Source organism: Fusarium pseudograminearum, chromosome 2 (genome assembly GCF_000303195.2).
Source record: "Fusarium pseudograminearum CS3096 chromosome 2, whole genome shotgun sequence".
In the NCBI taxonomy this organism is placed as follows: domain Eukaryota; kingdom Fungi; phylum Ascomycota; class Sordariomycetes; order Hypocreales; family Nectriaceae; genus Fusarium; species Fusarium pseudograminearum.
The window spans coordinates 7,572,051-7,589,924 of NC_031952.1; the positions used below are offsets into that span (position 1 = coordinate 7,572,051).

Here is a 17,874-nt window from a genome sequence, read left to right on the forward strand (position 1 = left end):
CAGGTCGTGGGTACCTCTTGCCAAACGACGGTGTTATTGTTTCCTTACCTACGTACTCCCTGGTAGCATGAGGTAACCACTGCCATCACATCAAAGTTACCAAACGGGATTTTGGGAGCTTCATCTTTCGCATGCCAAATGCGCGGTATGGCATAAATTTGGTTCTCGCGCAAGACATCAAGCTCGCTCGAATTTTGTTCTTTGTTCCCGAAAAGCACCGATTCAAGAGCCTGGTGGTATAGGAATGGACTATACGTCGTTCTGTTCTACGAATCTCGCTAGAGACGAGCCTATTGGTATCAGAGAGAGTTTCGACGAAGACAGTAAGTGCAAGCAGATATGGAAACTAAGGGGACACTGACTAACAATTAGGCAGAATGCCGTAACGTCCTCGTGCGATACTGCGCCCACATCCCTCGCAACTACCAGTATCGTGACGGTATCCAACTTGTTAGATAACTCACAGATCAAAGGGAGCTATTTTCTGACAGAATCCAGGTATTTCTGGTGCTGCGAGACCATCTTGGAGACGAACTCCTTGGGCTTGCAGGAGGTGTGCTCTACGAGATGATCGAGGTCGATTGCCACTATTCAGATGATCCAGGCGCAGCATTTCAACGCTGGAGGCACGACCATCTTAACAGACATGTGAGACAGGTTGCAATGGATACAAGTTAACTACAAATGACACAATATACAGGCAGACCTCGAGCTCCCTCACATTCCGCACCTGAATACCGTTACGTCCAGCATCATCCCAACCACTGCATTGATGCAGTGGAGAGAGAGCCATCCCCAAAGATATCGCACGCGGCTTTCCGATTATTCACCCGCAAAAATGAGGTCTTCTTTGTACCCAAGTGGTATCGGAACACGGAAGATTTGGAAGATAGAACACACCATGTACGTCTCATCACGCCACGGAGGGACGCGGCCGTTTCGACAACTCAAAGCCAGTGAGTTCCACGAAATGCAATGGAATGAGAACATTGAGCACAAAGGGAGACTTGTGGGCGAAAAGTCAATTGATCTAGGGGAGCTACAGAAAAGGGGGATTGCAGAAAGCTTGTCTGAACAGAACGGGAAAGCCACCCATCATCGCCGTTCGTCAAGTTTGAGGGTCATGGGACATGAGAAGATAACCGAAATAATACTCAGATTCCGTTTGACAGAGAAGGGCAATAGAACGGACGGGGTACCTCGAGTCGCATCGGAACGGGATAAGCATCCAACCTTATTGGTTAATGACATGTTGGAGCAACGACTGGACACTCCTGTCAGAGATTACGACATACCAAACGCGAACTTTGCACGGAAATTTGGTCTGTTCACGGATAGCAGACCATTGCCGCCTTTCATAAGAGAACTACCAGTTGCGGAAGATATTGCACTGGAAATGGCCATAGGCTACCACCAACCGAAGGAATTGGTGTACACAAGAAGATTTCCAGGCCCCTTCACACCTCAACTTTGGTTTGATAGTGGTATTGATTACCGTTGGAAGCACAGTTCATGTTGAATCTTCATGGCGTTGGCTATGCTGGGATATGTGCATGTTGAACTTGAGCAGTTGATGTAAATCAATCAAGAACTTGAACTATCCAGTTTATATCAAAATACAGGAAAGGGGATAGCATCTAGCACTAGAGGTACGCAATGCCACATATAAGGCCTGTCACTTAAGCTCATCACTTGAAGGAGTTTCGTCTTCGGTCAAACTATTTGCACGCCTCAGGGCATCAGAAAAATTGGCCACTAAAAACATAAGAGATGAAAAGTATATCAGTTTATGCTATTTAGGTCAGACTTCTTCGGCTATTTACTTTTGTACCCTCGACTTCAGAGGCCAAATTTTATACAGTACCTACTAGCTTGGGCAATATGAAACTAAGATTTCGGTTATTACTGTAACAGTACTATTGCCATTTAGACAAATACGGAATGCTAACTTGGCGCATGAATCTCAACTTGCCACGGCCGCACAGTCCCGTCATCGCCCGTTGTAACCAACATCTCCTCCTCCCCTCGTCGTTCCGAGCCGGCATCGTATCTCCGACACCACGTAACGTGGTTAACCTCATATGGCCCGTGAGCTCCAGGTTGAGTGGCAACGACTCTCCATGAAGATTGCTTGCTTTCTTCTGTGTTGCTCATAGTTTGATCTTGACCGTTCGTATCTTGTTCGGAATCCTCAGCGTACAGCGCGACAATACCATCACTGCCAGTGCTTGCCACCATTCCTGTTTTCGCACTCCAGGTTACAGAGTAAATATCGCGCGTATGAACCTTGGGCAAGACAGCTGTACATGTCCATTCCTCTCGTAGAGACCTTCGCATGGTGTTGGGGATACCACCCAAAGCGCCCGCTGCACCTCCTGTGGCACTCTCTTCTGCCTCGTCATCCTGTTTTAACGTCCATACACGGATGGTATTATCGGCTGAGAAGGTCAACAATCGCGGGAAGAGATCTCCCTCGCGTGGTTGCGTCTCCCACTGCAATCCCCAGACAGTGCCCTCGTGGCCCTCGAGGACGGCAACACAAACCCATTCGGCGTCGCCATCCTCGCGCCAGATGCGCACAGTATTGTCGTAACTTGCGCTAGCAAGCACATCAGACGAGTAGCTACGGATAGAATTGCGACCAGGGACGTCGGGACACCAAGCGACGGCCTTGACGTCGCCTTCATGCTCGTTGAGCACAGCAATAGTCTCCCACTCGTCATCCTCTTCAGAGGCACCAATGTCTTCCCAAATCCAGACTGACTTGTCGCGCGAGCACGTAGCGAGGTGAGAGCCCGAAGTGCTGAAAGCGCAAGACTTGATTTCCGAGTCGTGGCCCTCAAGGACAAGCGTGAACTCCCACTCCTTATTGGCGGCATCGTTTTCATCGTCGCTGTCGTCGTTGTTCTTCCTTCGCAGAGTTTGCTGCGTCACTTCAACTTCCAGTCCACCCTCCTCCTGCTCTTGGCCCTCCCATCGCCATATCCCAGCTGTAGAATCAAAACTTCCAGTGACAAGGCATAAGTTGCCCGGGCGTAGGTGGGGCTTCCATGCGACGGAGCGGACGGAACGAGTGTGGCCGCCGGTCAAGACGCTATGCGCAGAGGCTGTCGAGAGAGAGTATACGGTGACTGCCTTGGCGTGAGCTGTTGCGATCAAAGGAAGTGTCGGGTGAGGAACAGAGGCCCAAGCGCGCTCATGAAGATCGGGCTTGAAGGGCGCGAGGGCTGTGATGCTGGCCGAAGTCGGCGCCATGATGGGCAGGGCCGTGAGGACGATTGGACAACGGTAGAGCGATTCGTGATTGTTTTTCACAGAGGTACCGAAAAGAGAAGCCTTGGAATTAGCGGGATCAGGCTTTATTCATAGAGAGGTGGTGATGCGACAATGGGTAGGCAGTTGGGAGTTGGTTTATTTCCCCTCCTTCAAAAGTTCGCAGAGTTGATAAGATAGCGAGAACCCCTCCATGCCGGGTTCGGTGACATCCACACGGGGGGACATCAGATTCATACAATACCTACATACACATTGCCTGCACCAGCTAAATACGTACTAAAAAAAGGTCAAATCTATCATTTATTACAAATACTTGTTAATTCATTAAAACAGCCTTGCCCATACTTTTTGTGTTGTCATGTTGACTTTCTCACTTTGAGCTTGGCCCAAGACCAAGCTTCTTTCACGTCTCCTCCTGGCTTCAATTTCAATTCCCTAGCCCTCTCTAGTCCACCCTTTCTGAAACCTCCTGGCAGAAGAAGCCAAACAACAGTGATTGCTGCGAGAAGGCCAACTATTATGGGCTGCAAAACTTGAACACCAGTGTGCTGAGCAATCGCTCCGACGGCAAACGGTCCTACAGCGGCGCCTCCTCCTCCAACTGCTGCTGCAAACCCAATGGCGCTTACATGATAGTCGGCAGGCAAAAGCTTGGTTGCTGCCACCATTGATGCAGGAAACAAAGGACCGAGGAAGAAACCAAGAAGCATGACAAAGATGACTGAGGCGATAAAGTTGGGGACGAGCCAATACAGTAGTTCCAGCCCAATCGAGAGCATGAGATATACCATGATGGCTGTCTTTTCACCAATTCTCTCTGTTATGAATCCCAACACGACTCTGCCCAATGTCAACCCGAGCCAGAATAATGTGACTGTCAAACCCGCAAGGAATGGTTTAGCATGTCGTACTCGGAGCATAAAAGTGACAATCCAGCCTCCCAGGCTAACCTCGGCTGCCACATATCCCAGAAGAAAGACAGCAACTATCCAAGTAATCGGTTTCTTGAGGGCCATTCGTGTCGTTACGCGGTCTTTGCCTTTTTCGAAACGGACCCTTCGTCGGTACTCTTGACCGGTTGCACCCCAGAATGCAGTAGTCCCAACGATGAACTCGACCACTACGAGGCCTGCCATGATATAGAAGTAAGTGTACCAGGAGAGATTCCCTTCTGTTACCATGGCAGAAGCTATAAGAGGACCAATGGTACCGCCGAGTCCGTAGGCACCGTGAAGGAAACCCAAGAGCTCGTTGGCGCGTTGCATATTACCGATCCAAGCATTGTAGCCACTGTCCTGGACACCGTTGCCGAACCCAGTGAAAAGCATGACGCTTGGGAGTACTGGGAACGGGGGATGAAGTGCCACTGGAATGTAAGCAACAAGACGACATAGAGGTCCGAGGATGGCAACTCCTCGTTGGCCCAAGGTGTAGTGAATCCAGTTATTGGTGAGCGCTGCAACTACATAGCCTGCAACGGGTATGAGGAACATGGTAGATACTGTGGTATAGTTGATGCCATAATACGTTTCGATCTAGTTGGTGGTTAGATATTTGGGGTTGTCTGTTATTGTCAAGAAGTTGCGCATACATATGGTAATAATGCCTATAGATTAGCCAGTCAGCCAATGAAGCCAAGCCAAGATCTGACTGATATTTGCAACTTACTCCAAGAGATGCATCGTTCATGCCCATAATAAGAAACGAGAGATTGGTTGCATAGAAACGATATGAATTAATTCGGGGACTGTTCCATCGCTCGAGCTCATTGATGGAATCTCCGTTGTCGGTATTATTGGGCTGCTGTACGGCCTCGACAGCGGCTGGTTTCTCTTTTAGCTTTTCAGCATTGTGCTGACTTGGCTCTAGTTCGGTAGACTTTGAGTTCATGAGAAGAGAGGAAGTTCATGTATGGTTTTGCAATAGTCGATGTCTATTATCAAAGCAATACTCTATATATATAGTAGTATATAAAGTCTGACGACCACAACGGGTAAATTTCTCGGTAGAAAGAACAAGCACCCACATTGTAGTGGCGGGTACAGTTGCAATGACTGGGGTTTCAACGAGTACGACATAAACTTATTGATCCTTCGTAAGGAATACGGGCTAACGGGACGACAACCCGGAGCTGCATAACCAATTGCCGCGAGTAGTGGAGTTGTTTAAGAAATATTAGAAGAATCACTCGTTACTTCATAAAGTCGGTGTCCAAAAAGACATCTATCTGTAGTACGCAAGGTTGATAACAGTTGAGTTAAGGTAAGGGTTCCCTGACTGGTGAAAACTGGGCCTGAAAGCTAAACTCGATTTACCTTTTGAATCTGGGGTTGATAACTAACTGAAACTGCCCCCAGATCGTCGCCAAGATCTCAATACCTAAAGTGGTATGTAGTTATATTGATTTTGTAAGATAAACCTATCAAGGGTCTTTATTAACAGAGACTCTCGGACTTTTTCACAGTTACTGCTTCTTTTGAGCCCTACGGTAGACTCCAAGGCAACAAACGAGGAGGCTGTGCAACCGCAACCGCAACCGCAACCGCTTCGCCACATGCGCGCGGGGTCTGAGTTTCCAAGTGCAACGTCACCGGGCGTTTCCGTTGTTCAGCAAAGGTAGCATCTGATAGAAGATGGCTTAAAAGGATACCGTACAACATGGGAAACGCCCGGCGATGCGCCTCGGGCCTTGAGATATGTAGGCAGTTCGGTGACCCAACAGGAACTTGCCCGTGAACCTCGTGGTCTGTTTTACGTGGCTTGAAAAGAGCTGTCGTCATCCGTGGTGTGAGAGGTGACTGCTATGCATACGGTAGGTATATCACTATCAACTGATATTTCATTAAGATAGCCTGGTCTGCGGTCTTCGATATCTCGCCAAGATATAACATTCTGCTGCGCCACTCTATTACTTTGGCTTTTAGCTACCTACATATAAACCATCTCGGCACTGTCCATAAGGCTGGCTGATCTTCACTCTTCTATCTATCGAACCCCTCCTCTTTGCCCAACCACACACAACTTCTACTTCCCCTCTTCACAAGCACCAAACCAAACCAAACCCTCGCCTCAAATCAGTGCTACACAAACACATCATCGTGATAAAAAATGTCAAAAGACTACTACGAGTATGAGGAATTCTCCCGCCGCCGGCGTGATTTCTCTCCAGACAATTACTCTGGCGGCACCCCGAACCCCCAACAGCAAGGTCCTCCTCCTCCTGGCGCTCCTCCATACGCCTCAACATCTCGTCTCGATGATCCCTACTATGGCGGCGCGCCTCCTCCGAGGGAGCGCATGACTCTTGAGCCTCCCGAACAGCAGAACCGCCCGCGCTCTGTCCCGCCCAACACCGCCATGGTCCGACGCAGCCGGTCTCGCTCTCGTCCTCCTTCCGACGATGACGATTATGATGACAGACGTAGCTCGCGAAACCGTTCGCCAAGTCCCATCTCTCGCGCTCGCAATGTTGTTGACGAAAACTTCTCTCATTCTGCATCTGGTATAGGCGCCGGCCTTTTGGGCGCTGTTGTCGGTGGCCTCGTAGCCCGTGAGGCAACCGAGGCAGCGACCCGCCGCAAACACAAAACACGCGGCTACGACGACGACAATGAGGACCGCACTCGTCTCGTTTCTACCATTCTAGGCGCAGTGGCTGGAGGTCTCGGAGCTAATGCTCTTGCCAATCGTGTAGAGGATTCGAGGGAACGTGATCGACGCCGTCAACATGAATGGGAGCGCGAGCGCAGCTACGTAAGGGAAGAAGAAATGCCCCGGTACGAGCGACGAAGATCCGGCGACCGGTCCCAAGACCGAGACCGAGAACGGGAACGGGACCGGGACAGAGACGATGGCCGCCGGGATCGTGAGCGGCATGACCACAGCAGAGCGCTTGGGCCGAATGATGATGAAGATTATGACTTTGTTTATGATGATCCGCGATATGAAGATAGGGAGCCTCGGCAACGTAGGAGTGAAGATGGCTATCGATATCGCCAATAGTCACATTGCCTCGCATCACTCTCATCTCACCGGAAGACTCTTTACGATTTGCTGTTACTAAACATTTTTATTATAATGGTTTTTGAGCCCAACTTCAAGCCTTCTCAATTTACTCAAAAATTATCTTCAAGTAAATTAAGAACGCTTGAAACTGGGCGTAGATTCCATTCTGATAAAAATGTTTAGTAACAGTAACTGTCTTCAGGCTGTTACTTTACGTTTTCAGAACAATGCACATCAGAAGGGCTCTGCGTCATGGATTGAAACGAAATGTCCTTTCTCCCTGGAAGAAATATAATGAGGAATGAATTGGCGTCTGTTTTTTTTTGGATATATATCGCAAAATAGTTATAATGTCAGACAATATGTTGCACATTCCACACGTACAGTGAACGCAGGTATCACTACACAAAGTTACATTATTGTACAAGCTACCATTACGATTATTATGTCCTTATTACCCATTCAATCCCCAATGATCTTTAAATCCTCGCATGAAACCAGCCTTGTACCCCCAGAGCAATGATAGGTAAACAAAGAATTTGGAAGTGTAAGCATAGCACTCCGCTCATTACCTCTCCCCTTGAACCGTCCATTGTCGCTCCTCCCGAGACTGCTTGCCGTGACCACCATTGTTTTCTCGACTATCCAGTTCCCTCTCGACAATCACTTTGAAGAACTGAGCAATCTCGGCAAGAGCAATCTGCTGTTCATCAGGAACGCCGAGCATCTTGAAAATTGACTGTGCATCAACCAACTGCTTCGCAATCACAGAGTCTGGCTGGCAGAGAGTGCGGACGCCAATGGCTCTGGCGTTGACTTTCATGGCATGCAAAAGTCCACCGATCTCGGCAGGATCAGCCTGTCGACGGCCATAGAAACGGAAATCGTCAACGTGAAGGTTGACCAGCTCAAGCTGCGTCTCGAGGTCGTACCGGAAGCCAACGACCTTGGGACGACCCCTGCTCTGCCACGCATCTGCTACCTTCTTGAGCTTGTCGGGTACAAGCCGGCCTTTGTCCAACTGAACCGTAATGTAATCATTCAGAGCCGTGCTCAGGTTGAATTCCAGTTCACAATAGAGCAGGCTTTGTTCTCTTGCGTTCAACGAAATGGCGATATGAGATGCTGCGCGAGGTCGAAGTACCGGTTGAGCTCGGCGAGAAGTATGAATTTCCGCCTAAGGTCATATTAGCTAGGACAGTAACCATGGTTCCGATCGAATTACCACATCTCTAGCCATCTTCTTGATACTGTCCAGTATTCTCGTTTTCTTCTGAGGCGTTTTGGCTACTTGTTCAACGACGCCCCGATCAGTACGCTCTAGCCATCCGTTGTCTCCGATCATCTCCTTTTCTCCCTTCTTCGCACTGGGATAGTCAGTCCCTCTGAAATAGAACTGCAGTGGAGAGAACAGAGGAGTGTTCTGAGACATTTGGTTGCCGTAGTTGTTGTTCGCCTGTACGGTTACGACCTGAGCTGTTGGCGAGTGCAACTCCATGGCTTGAGCCTTTCTCAATCCATCAGCCGAACTCTTGGATCGTCGAGGTCTGTTGACTAGGGCCTCTGCAAGGGTTCCCGATTCTCTGACCATGGACGGGTCGTGACTCAGAAGCCACTCTTTGTAGGAATCATTCCCATCTACTTTGGATTGTGATCGAACGTGACTGAGACGGAGCGGGGAGGGATGAGCTGTAAGTTGAGGAGAATAAACCGAAGGAGAATCATCTTCGAAGATTGGTTCGCGCTCGAAACGCCCCTCGCCAAGTGGAGAGACTTCACCTGGCATATCCTCAATCTCAAACGATCGAGACAAAGTCCCGCTGCGATGGCGGTTAGTCCCAAGTTGCAACGGAGAAGGTGCATTCCTTTGTCGACGCTCTGCTATACTCGCCGAGAACATGTCTCTGGAGGAGTCTGAACGGTGGCCAGGCATGAGATCAGAAAAGGTTGGAGAGTCTGCCTCAACACTGCCATCTCCTGCGACCCATCTATGTGAATCACGAGTCTGTGGGCTTCTCTGTTTCTTCCTTCGTGGTGTTGATCTCGGAGTTACCATTACAGGCTTCTTTTTCGATTTGGCTGATTTTCTCGGGCTGTTGTTCACGTTCTGGCTAAACCTGTAAAATATTTAGAAAATAATACTCTCCAATTCGTCAATGGCATACATACGCGTCTGTGATCTTGTCGACTTGACTCTCGGTCAGATTCATACGAATGTGGAGCGGCTGTTTGACAAGACGCTTGCTTGGGGATAGTGAACGGGCTCTTGCTTCAAACCCAGGCGAATTTTCAAGAAAGTCTGGTCTCAGAGGCGTCAATCTAGACGTAAGAGGATCAGAATAATGACCTCTAGTGGATTCGTCCTCTTGCATTGGGCCCAAGTGGTCAATCACGGCAACCACTTGATGTTGGTTGTCGAATGATATTAGACGAAGGATCATGAATTACAAACGAGAAAACAAACAAACTACATAAATTTGGTTGCCCAGGTGAATCAGAAGTATCTGGTGTGTGGCAGAAAGAATAATATTTATTCGCCGTTGCCAGCTGGCGACAGGTGCCAGCAAAGTGACACTGCAAGCGCACGAGATAACACTTTGGCCATATATCTCAACTAATTTCCCTTTAGGATAGATATAAAGAAGATTACCCCCTAATTAAATCCCAAGAGTACCACTGAAATTTTTATTTAGTTGCATGTGGTTGTGGCAATCAGTACATGCACTCTGCTACATGTCTGCAGCAACTCCATGTTTGGAGTGCTTTACACCCTAACATCTTGACGGATCGACTCACGAGTAGGGCACGAATCCAGATTCTTAAGTTTTTATAAACTCGAGAAATCAGAGTGGTTAAAGACACTGGATAGTAGTGATAAATGACAGACTGTAGCATGGTTTATATAGCCAAGCTAGACTTCCCGAATATTCCTTATATTGGCTAGTGCCTTATCCAAAGCCGACCTGCATCTAAGGAAAAAGGACTAAAGAAAATAACCAGCATTCGAGTATCAGATAAGATGGACAGCAGGTTATAATCAACCTGTTAAACAAGTGATCCTGGTGTTAGTTAGGTGCTGTGAGTGGAACCATGCTCTCCAGTTTGACACTGTACGTAAATCCTTATGCCGACACCAACCTGTGGCTATTGTGGATCAATGTGTCAATGAATGAACGGTTTAGTGTCAGTGTACAATTCTAATGGAGTATATTTTCGACTTTGGGACGGGTCTATGTCCGGGGATTTGATGAAAAGTGAGTCCCTTTGAGACAGGGATGAAGTCAGTATTGTATTTTTGGAAATCGTGAACAACCACCAAATACAGGATGAAAGGGCAGCCTAACTATCAGTTGAGTAATGTCTGATGTCTATAATAAGCATGTAGGTAGTAAAATAACCTTTTATTAAGCTGTACGTATATCAACTGCTTCCAAATTTTTATGCTTATTCGGATAATGACCTATCTAAATGTCTGGCGACTCACTGGCCATCTTGAAAAGAGGTGTAAGCTTAACAGAGGCTCTAGAAGTGCAATTAGTCAAGTTCAGCAAAGCTATGACGCTTAACACCAGTACCAGACCTTGTATTAAAACATGAGATCTGAACATATTGATAAAAGTCCTAACTCATTCAAGATAAGCCAACAAAAATAATGAAAGTCGCAAAACAAACTGAAGGAAGTGCAAACATGAACGTTATCATGGCCTGTAACTCTTGTTCTTTATCGCCATTCGTCGCATCGTCTTAGGTAATCAGCCAGTGCAGTGAATCAGTGACCGCATGTGGGCCCCCCTGCCTGGAGCATCTCATTCAACTCGGACGTGTGTGTCTTTCATCAATTCTTAATTCTTTCACACAACAAACAACATCATGGCGATCCCAGTAGGGCGCACTCTCTTCAAAAAGAAGGAGGGTGTTCTAACTCTGACGAGTGACCGTCAGTTGGTCACTTGGACCCCTAATTCTGGAGGCCCTCCAACCGTGACACTCAATATCAACAACATCACAAGTAAGGAGAAGAAGAAGCAAATATTATGAATCGCGCTCAGAGACTGATGGAAATTAGATCTTCAGCAGACTCCAGATTCCTCACCCAAGGTGATGCTCAAGATCTTCGAAAAGGTTGGAGATGCGGACCCTGCTACATATCTCTTTCATTTCAACACTGCCGAAGCCAAGGATGAGGCAAAGGCAGTCAAAGATCTCCTGTCCAGCTTATTGGCTTCATCGCGCGGCGGCGATGCGACTGTTCCAAAGCCTTCTGGTTTAAATGGCGGCTCTTCAACACCGAACCCAAGCGCTGCGAACGCTGGTAGCGGTTCAGCATCCATGGCCTTTGCCAGCGCTGTCAACTCACAACATGCTTCATTCTCGCGCTGGTTCGATGACTCGCAACTCAGGAACGATATCGAGCTACAGCAGTCCCTTATGAGGAAGGAAACTAGCCTACATCAGACTTATGTTGAAGCAATGCAAACCAAGCCTGAATCATTATCAGGAGCCGCGTTCAATGCACAGTTTTGGTCAACGCGCACAAACATTCTCCGTGCTCACGCGATTGAGATTAACCAGAAGAAAGGAGCCTACAACGTTCTCTCCACAGTCAAGCCAAAAACCGTCGACGGTGAGCTAAAACTGAACATTAGCGTGGAGCAGGTACAGATGATATTCGCACAACATCCTCTAATCAAGCGTGTTTACAACGAGAACGTCCCCAAGTTATCCGAGGCAGAATTCTGGTCACGTTTCTTCCTCAGCAGACTTTCCAAAAAGTTACGCGGTGAACGAGTCGCAGAAAACGACCCTACAGACCCTCTGTTCGATAAATACGATCCAAGCGAGAATACTGTCGCAATTCAGAGCAAGATCATGGCCCAGCAGGTGCCACACATCATCGATATAGAAGCCAACGAGGAGAACCAAGGAGGTTTCAGAAGTGGAAACGCAAAGGACGTTGAGATGCGCCCGAGAGCAAACATGCCCATCGTGAAGACGCTGAACAGCCTCAGCGAGAAGATCATGGCCAACGTGGCTCCGTCTGACGCCAATACGGATGACCCTGATGGAGGATACAATGCCTACGTCCAACTGGCACTACGTGATCTCAAGGGTGACGCTCAAGAGCATCGCATCATGCTCAACGTGAAGGAGCAGAACAAATTCTTCTCGAAACACGACTCAGCCCCCTCGAAGCAGGCTGCCATCTTCGAAAAACAAGTACCCGGCGATGTGCTTTTCGATATTTTGGGAGATCTAGAGACACTCGAGAGTGATGGAGCTGGCGGCATCAATATCCAGGCAGCGATGGGATTCGACGAACAAAGCGACAGCGACGATGACACCCCTAAAAGACCGCATGTTGGTTCTCGCTCTGCCCTCCAGGCCGCTGACAAGGACATTATGAAGGGCGTACGCCAGCAACGTGCCCAGAAGTTCGGACATGATACGGACACTGCTGAGCCCATGGGTTTACCTGTTGAGATCTCGCGCAAATGCAGCCTCACTCATGCTACCACCATCGAGTTCTTGCATCAATTCTGGAACGCATTTCTTTCAGGGGACGCAGACCGCGCTGGGGAACTACAATACTTGGCCGAGTCTCTTGGCCGCTCTATTACACGAATCAACGCCGTCGCAGAAGAAGCAGACAACGAACGAGAAGAGATCATACGGACGCGGAAGAAGGAGATCCGGGATCATTTTGAGCGTACCGGCAAGAAAATACGGTGGAGATCGGAGAATGTTAAAGGTGGGAAGGCAGCGGTGGTTGCGTTAATGCAACCGACAATTAATGCCTTGGAAAAGGCCCAGGCAGAGTACTCAAGAGCACTGGCGTTAGAAGGCATCCAGATATCAACAGAGGCATAATTAGACTAGGTGGTACTTGGAAATAATTTTATTAAAAATATCATAAAGTATTATTACAAGTTGAAGTGAATAATAAGTACTAGAATCTGTATGAAAACTGGATGGATATTTGGATGGATATGTAGCTTAATACCAAGCAGATGGATCACATACGTCAGAAGTGCATGCCAGATACCATGTACTTACCCCAACTATCTACCATGTGGCTTATCGACATGGAAATAGATTCATCGATAAACGGCTGTTTTCGTTTATGTGGCTCAAACAGCTCCGGCCTGCCTTGAAACGTTACCGAAAATCTGAATTGTATGTTGTGTGAGATGCAGTTACAGTTGCAGTTACAGACTTGGTTTGCTGTGATGGTAATGTATGTGTGGCGTCGGCTATCCCTGTTTCAACCACGTAAAACTTCACGATGGTTACTCCGCAATTTCAAGTCTTTTCCCGTTTGCCCCGCGGGAATGGACCACGATCCAGGAATAACTGACACCCAAACCAAACCAGAACAGACCAGACCAGGCCAGGCCGTGCGAAGACTATCTTCCCCTTTCTGCCATGTCTTACTTTTGGTCTGTCTTGTGCGTGTGTCGACTGTCGACTGTCGAGTCCACAAATGCACCACCAAGCCTTCAATCGCCCACCATCATGATAGGCATCTTGGGGGAATGAATGCAAGCGACAGTCCGGCGCGACGGATCCCATGAGGACATGTACACCGTTGCAGTGCTTCCGGGGAATCAATTCCATCGTCCACGGTCAAGCATTATGGTGATCCTCGGTAAAGAGCCCTCGAGTCTCCGAACGAGAACCCCAATGCCCCAAAAATAATACGACGTGCCCCAATGATGGCTGACCCAAAAGTCCACGATGACCTCCAAAACAGTGTGTCATGTGGGCTTCCGGACAATGAAAACCGGTCACCTTTCACCTTGATTTTCGAACTTTGTGCACCAAACAGTGACCGAAGAAGCACAGTGTCTCGCACGAAGTTTTGTCCCTGACCGTAGCGCTACGGGTGCTCCTGACCAATAAAAGTAGCGATCCCTGGCGGCCAGAACCGGGTTTGCCGGGGCGTCATAGTATTTTTAACCTGCAGCAGGACATCAAAAGCCAGCAGCAGGTTCTCTAGCGACCTGGTACTTTGAGCTCCAGCCCAGTCCTAGTCCCAGTCCCAGCTGTGCCTTTAGTACTAAGACAATTTCTTCTTCGTGTTCCTCTCTCCCATCCATCCTCCCATCCCAATTCCAATTCATCCCCTCAGTTTTAACTGGGAATAGCCTCCTCAGTCCGACTTACTCCGCCTTTCTTTCGTCTTGCCATCAGACTCGCCGAGGGATGCTTCCCATCTATATCCTCTAGTTTCCTCACCTATAAACTTGTATTCTTCACCTTCTCCACACAGGCAAATCGCCCACCATGTTGAGGAATTCGCTCTGTAGAGCTAGCTCGCAGCTCCTTCGCGGTGCTCGATGCTCTGCTGCCTCTTCTACCGCCTCTATCTCGACCCTCTCGGCCCGCACCTCATCATGGAAGCTCGCTGCTTCCCGTCGCCCTCTGGCCGTCGGTGCTCGTCGCACCTATGCGACCAGCGCGACCTCGTCACCTCCCGACCCCAACGATAACTTCCTCTCCGGAAGCACCGCCAGCTACATCGATGAGATGTACATGCAGTGGAGACAAGATCCCGAGAGCGTCCACGTCTCTTGGCAGATCTACTTCAAGAACATGGAGGGCGGCGAGATGCCCATCTCTCAGGCTTTCCAGCCTCCTCCTAACCTGGTTCCTGGCATGACTGGCGGCGTCCCTCGTCTTTCTGGCAACTTGGCCATGGAGGACGGTTCCGATGTCACCAACCATCTCAAGGTCCAGCTTCTCGTCCGCGCTTACCAGTCTCGCGGCCACCACACCGCCAAGATTGACCCTCTCGGTATCCGAGGCACCAATGACGCCAAGGGTTTCGCCAACATCAAGCCTAAGGAATTGACTCTCGAGCACTACGGATTCACTGAGAAGGATATGGACACTGAGTACACTCTCGGTCCTGGTATCTTGCCTCGCTTCAAGCGTGATGGCCGTGAGAAGATGACTCTCCGCGAGATTGTCGATGCTTGCGAGAGAATCTACTGTGGTTCTTTCGGTGTTGAGTTCATTCACATTCCTGACCGTGACAAGTGCGACTGGCTCCGTGAGCGTCTCGAGGTTCCCAACCCTTTCAAGTACTCTGTCGATGAGAAGCGCCGTGTTCTCGACCGTCTTATCTGGAGTTCCAGCTTTGAGTCTTTCCTGGCCACCAAGTACCCCAACGATAAGCGATTCGGTCTCGAGGGTTGCGAAACCCTTGTTCCCGGTATGAAGGCTCTTATTGACCGCAGTGTTGACTACGGTGTCAAGGATATCGTTATCGGTATGCCCCATCGTGGTCGTCTCAACGTCCTCTCCAACGTCGTCCGAAAGCCCAACGAGTCAATCTTCAGCGAGTTTGCTGGTACATCTGGTGGTGAGGATGAGGGCTCTGGTGACGTCAAGTACCATCTTGGTATGAACTTTGAGCGCCCCACGCCTTCTGGCAAGCGCGTGCAGCTTTCTCTGGTCGCCAACCCTTCGCATCTCGAAGCCGAGGATCCCGTCGTCCTGGGCAAGACCCGTGCTATCCAGCACTACAACAACGACGAGAAGACTCACCGTACTGCCATGAGTGTTCTCCTTCACGGTGATGCTGCCTTTGCTGCTCAGGGTATCGTCTACGAGTGTCTCGGCTTCCACTCTCTCCCTGCCTTCTCCACAGGAGGTACCATCCACCTGGTTGTCAACAACCAGATTGGTTTCACAACCGACCCTCGTTTCGCCCGATCCACCGCCTACTGTACCGATATTGCCAAGGCCATCGACGCCCCCGTCTTCCACGTTAACGCCGACGATGTCGAGGCCGTCAACTTTGTCTGCCAGCTCGCTGCCGATTGGCGCGCCGAGTTCCAGCACGATGTTGTCATCGATCTCAACTGTTACCGAAAGTACGGTCACAACGAGACCGATCAGCCTTCATTCACCCAGCCTCTCATGTACAAGCGCATCAACGCCAAGGAGCCTCAAATTGACATCTACGTCAACAAGCTTATCGAGGAGGGTTCTTTCTCCAAGGCCGATGTCGAGGAGCACAAGCAGTGGGTCTGGGGTATGCTCGAGGAGAGCTTCACCAAGTCCAAGGATTACACACCCACCTCCAAGGAGTGGACCACCTCCGCCTGGAACGGCTTCAAGTCCCCCAAGGAGCTGGCTACTGAGGTTCTTGCCACCAACGAGACCAACGTCAAGAGCACTACCCTCGAGCACATTGGTAACGCTATTGGAAGCGTTCCCGAGGGCTTCCAAGTTCACCGCAACCTGAAGCGTATCCTAAGCAACCGAACCAAGTCTGTTGTTGAGGGTAAGAACATCGACTTTCCTACCGCTGAGGCCCTGGCCTTCGGTACTCTCGTAACTGAGGGTTACCACGTCCGTGTCTCCGGTCAGGATGTTGAGCGTGGTACTTTCTCTCAGCGCCACGCTGTCTTCCACGACCAGGAGACTGAGGATACCCACACTCCCCTCCAGAACTTGAGCCAGGACCAGGGCAAGTTTGTCATCTCCAACTCTTCTCTGAGTGAGTTTGGTGCCCTTGGTTTCGAGTACGGTTACTCTCTGTCATCTCCCCATGCTCTTGTCATGTGGGAGGCCCAATTCGGTGACTTTGCCAACAACGCCCAATGTATCATCGACCAGTTCATCGCCTCTGGTGAAGTTAAGTGGATGCAGCGAACAGGTCTTGTCATGTCTCTGCCCCACGGTTACGATGGTCAGGGCCCTGAGCACTCCTCTGGACGTCTTGAGCGATACCTCCAGCTCAGTAACGAGGACCCCCGAGAGTTCCCCACTGGTGAGAAGCTCGTCCGTCAACATCAGGACTGCAACATGCAGATCGCCTACTTCACCTCTCCCGCCAACCTGTTCCACGCCCTCCGCCGACAGATGCACCGCCAGTACCGCAAGCGTAAGTGTTATTTGCTATATTTTTTGGGATCTGTTTATACTAACTTTCTTTCAGCCCTTATCATCTTCTTCTCCAAGTCTCTCCTCCGTCACCCTCTTGCTCGCAGCGACATTGAGGCTTTCACTGGCGAGAACGCCGGATTCCAGTGGATCATCCCTGACCCTGAGCATGAGACTGGTGCTATCAAGTCTCCTGACCAGATTGAGCGTGTTGTTCTCTGCACCGGTCAGGTTTGGGCTGCCCTCCACAAGTACCGAGCTGACAACAACATCGACAACGTCGCTTTCACCCGCATTGAGCAGCTGAACCCCTTCCCTTGGCAACAACTCAAGGAGAACCTCGACCAGTACCCCAACGCCAAGACCATCGTCTGGTGCCAGGAGGAGCCTCTCAACGCCGGTGCCTGGAGCTTCACTCAGCCCCGTATCGAGACTCTGCTCAACAACACTGAGCACCATACCCGCAAGCACGTCATGTACGCTGGCCGAAACCCCAGTGCCTCTGTCGCCACTGGTCTCAAGAACGTCCACACCAAGGAGGAGAAGGACTTCCTCGAGATGGCTTTCACTGTCAAGCAGGACAAGCTCAAGGGTGAGTAAGCGGATGAATAGTCGACGAAGGAGATTTACTAGAGGAACGCAACATGGATGGAATGGTATGGTAATTGCTGCCACTTAAGAGTTTGGGAGGGAAGAAGT

The 17,874-nt window shown here is 49.6% G+C and overlaps 7 protein-coding genes across 7 annotated transcripts, besides 2 other annotated features; 4 read left to right on the plus strand and 3 right to left on the minus strand.

The window, feature by feature from the left end:
* Positions 1–244: 244 nt before the first annotated feature.
* Positions 245–1,519, plus strand: FPSE_04824 (uncharacterized protein; the record flags this gene model as incomplete). Its single annotated transcript, XM_009257942.1, has 4 exons — positions 245–323; positions 377–450; positions 499–648; positions 701–1,519. 4 exons carry the CDS (start codon positions 245–247, stop codon positions 1,517–1,519), a joined length of 1,122 nt encoding a protein of 373 aa, XP_009256217.1.
* A 425-nt stretch (positions 1,520–1,944) lies between these two features.
* On the minus strand, positions 1,945–3,255 carry FPSE_04825 (uncharacterized protein; the record flags this gene model as incomplete). The annotated part of the gene is made up of 1 exon (XM_009257943.1): positions 1,945–3,255. One exon carries the CDS (start codon positions 3,253–3,255, stop codon positions 1,945–1,947), a length of 1,311 nt encoding a protein of 436 aa, XP_009256218.1.
* A 377-nt stretch (positions 3,256–3,632) lies between these two features.
* Positions 3,633–5,166, minus strand: FPSE_04826 (uncharacterized protein; the record flags this gene model as incomplete). Its single annotated transcript, XM_009257944.1, has 3 exons — positions 3,633–4,811; positions 4,868–4,882; positions 4,945–5,166. The coding sequence occupies 3 exons, from the start codon at positions 5,164–5,166 to the stop codon at positions 3,633–3,635; spliced, it is 1,416 nt and encodes a 471-aa protein (XP_009256219.1).
* A 1,218-nt stretch (positions 5,167–6,384) lies between these two features.
* FPSE_04827 (uncharacterized protein) lies at positions 6,385–7,278 on the plus strand (the record flags this gene model as incomplete). Its single annotated transcript, XM_009257945.1, has 1 exon — positions 6,385–7,278. The coding sequence occupies one exon, from the start codon at positions 6,385–6,387 to the stop codon at positions 7,276–7,278; it is 894 nt and encodes a 297-aa protein (XP_009256220.1).
* A 571-nt stretch (positions 7,279–7,849) lies between these two features.
* FPSE_04828 (uncharacterized protein) lies at positions 7,850–9,653 on the minus strand (the record flags this gene model as incomplete). The annotated part of the gene is made up of 3 exons (XM_009257946.1): positions 7,850–8,458; positions 8,507–9,398; positions 9,451–9,653. The coding sequence occupies 3 exons, from the start codon at positions 9,651–9,653 to the stop codon at positions 7,850–7,852; spliced, it is 1,704 nt and encodes a 567-aa protein (XP_009256221.1).
* Positions 9,654–11,151: 1,498 nt separating this feature from the next.
* Positions 11,152–13,149, plus strand: FPSE_04829 (uncharacterized protein; the record flags this gene model as incomplete). Its single annotated transcript, XM_009257947.1, has 2 exons — positions 11,152–11,290; positions 11,348–13,149. The coding sequence occupies 2 exons, from the start codon at positions 11,152–11,154 to the stop codon at positions 13,147–13,149; spliced, it is 1,941 nt and encodes a 646-aa protein (XP_009256222.1).
* A 20-nt stretch (positions 13,150–13,169) lies between these two features.
* Positions 13,170–13,205: a repeat region.
* A 434-nt stretch (positions 13,206–13,639) lies between these two features.
* Positions 13,640–13,676: a microsatellite.
* Positions 13,677–14,565: 889 nt separating this feature from the next.
* On the plus strand, positions 14,566–17,775 carry FPSE_04830 (uncharacterized protein; the record flags this gene model as incomplete). The annotated part of the gene is made up of 2 exons (XM_009257948.1): positions 14,566–17,176; positions 17,231–17,775. The coding sequence occupies 2 exons, from the start codon at positions 14,566–14,568 to the stop codon at positions 17,773–17,775; spliced, it is 3,156 nt and encodes a 1,051-aa protein (XP_009256223.1).
* Between the last annotated feature and the right edge of the window lie 99 nt (positions 17,776–17,874).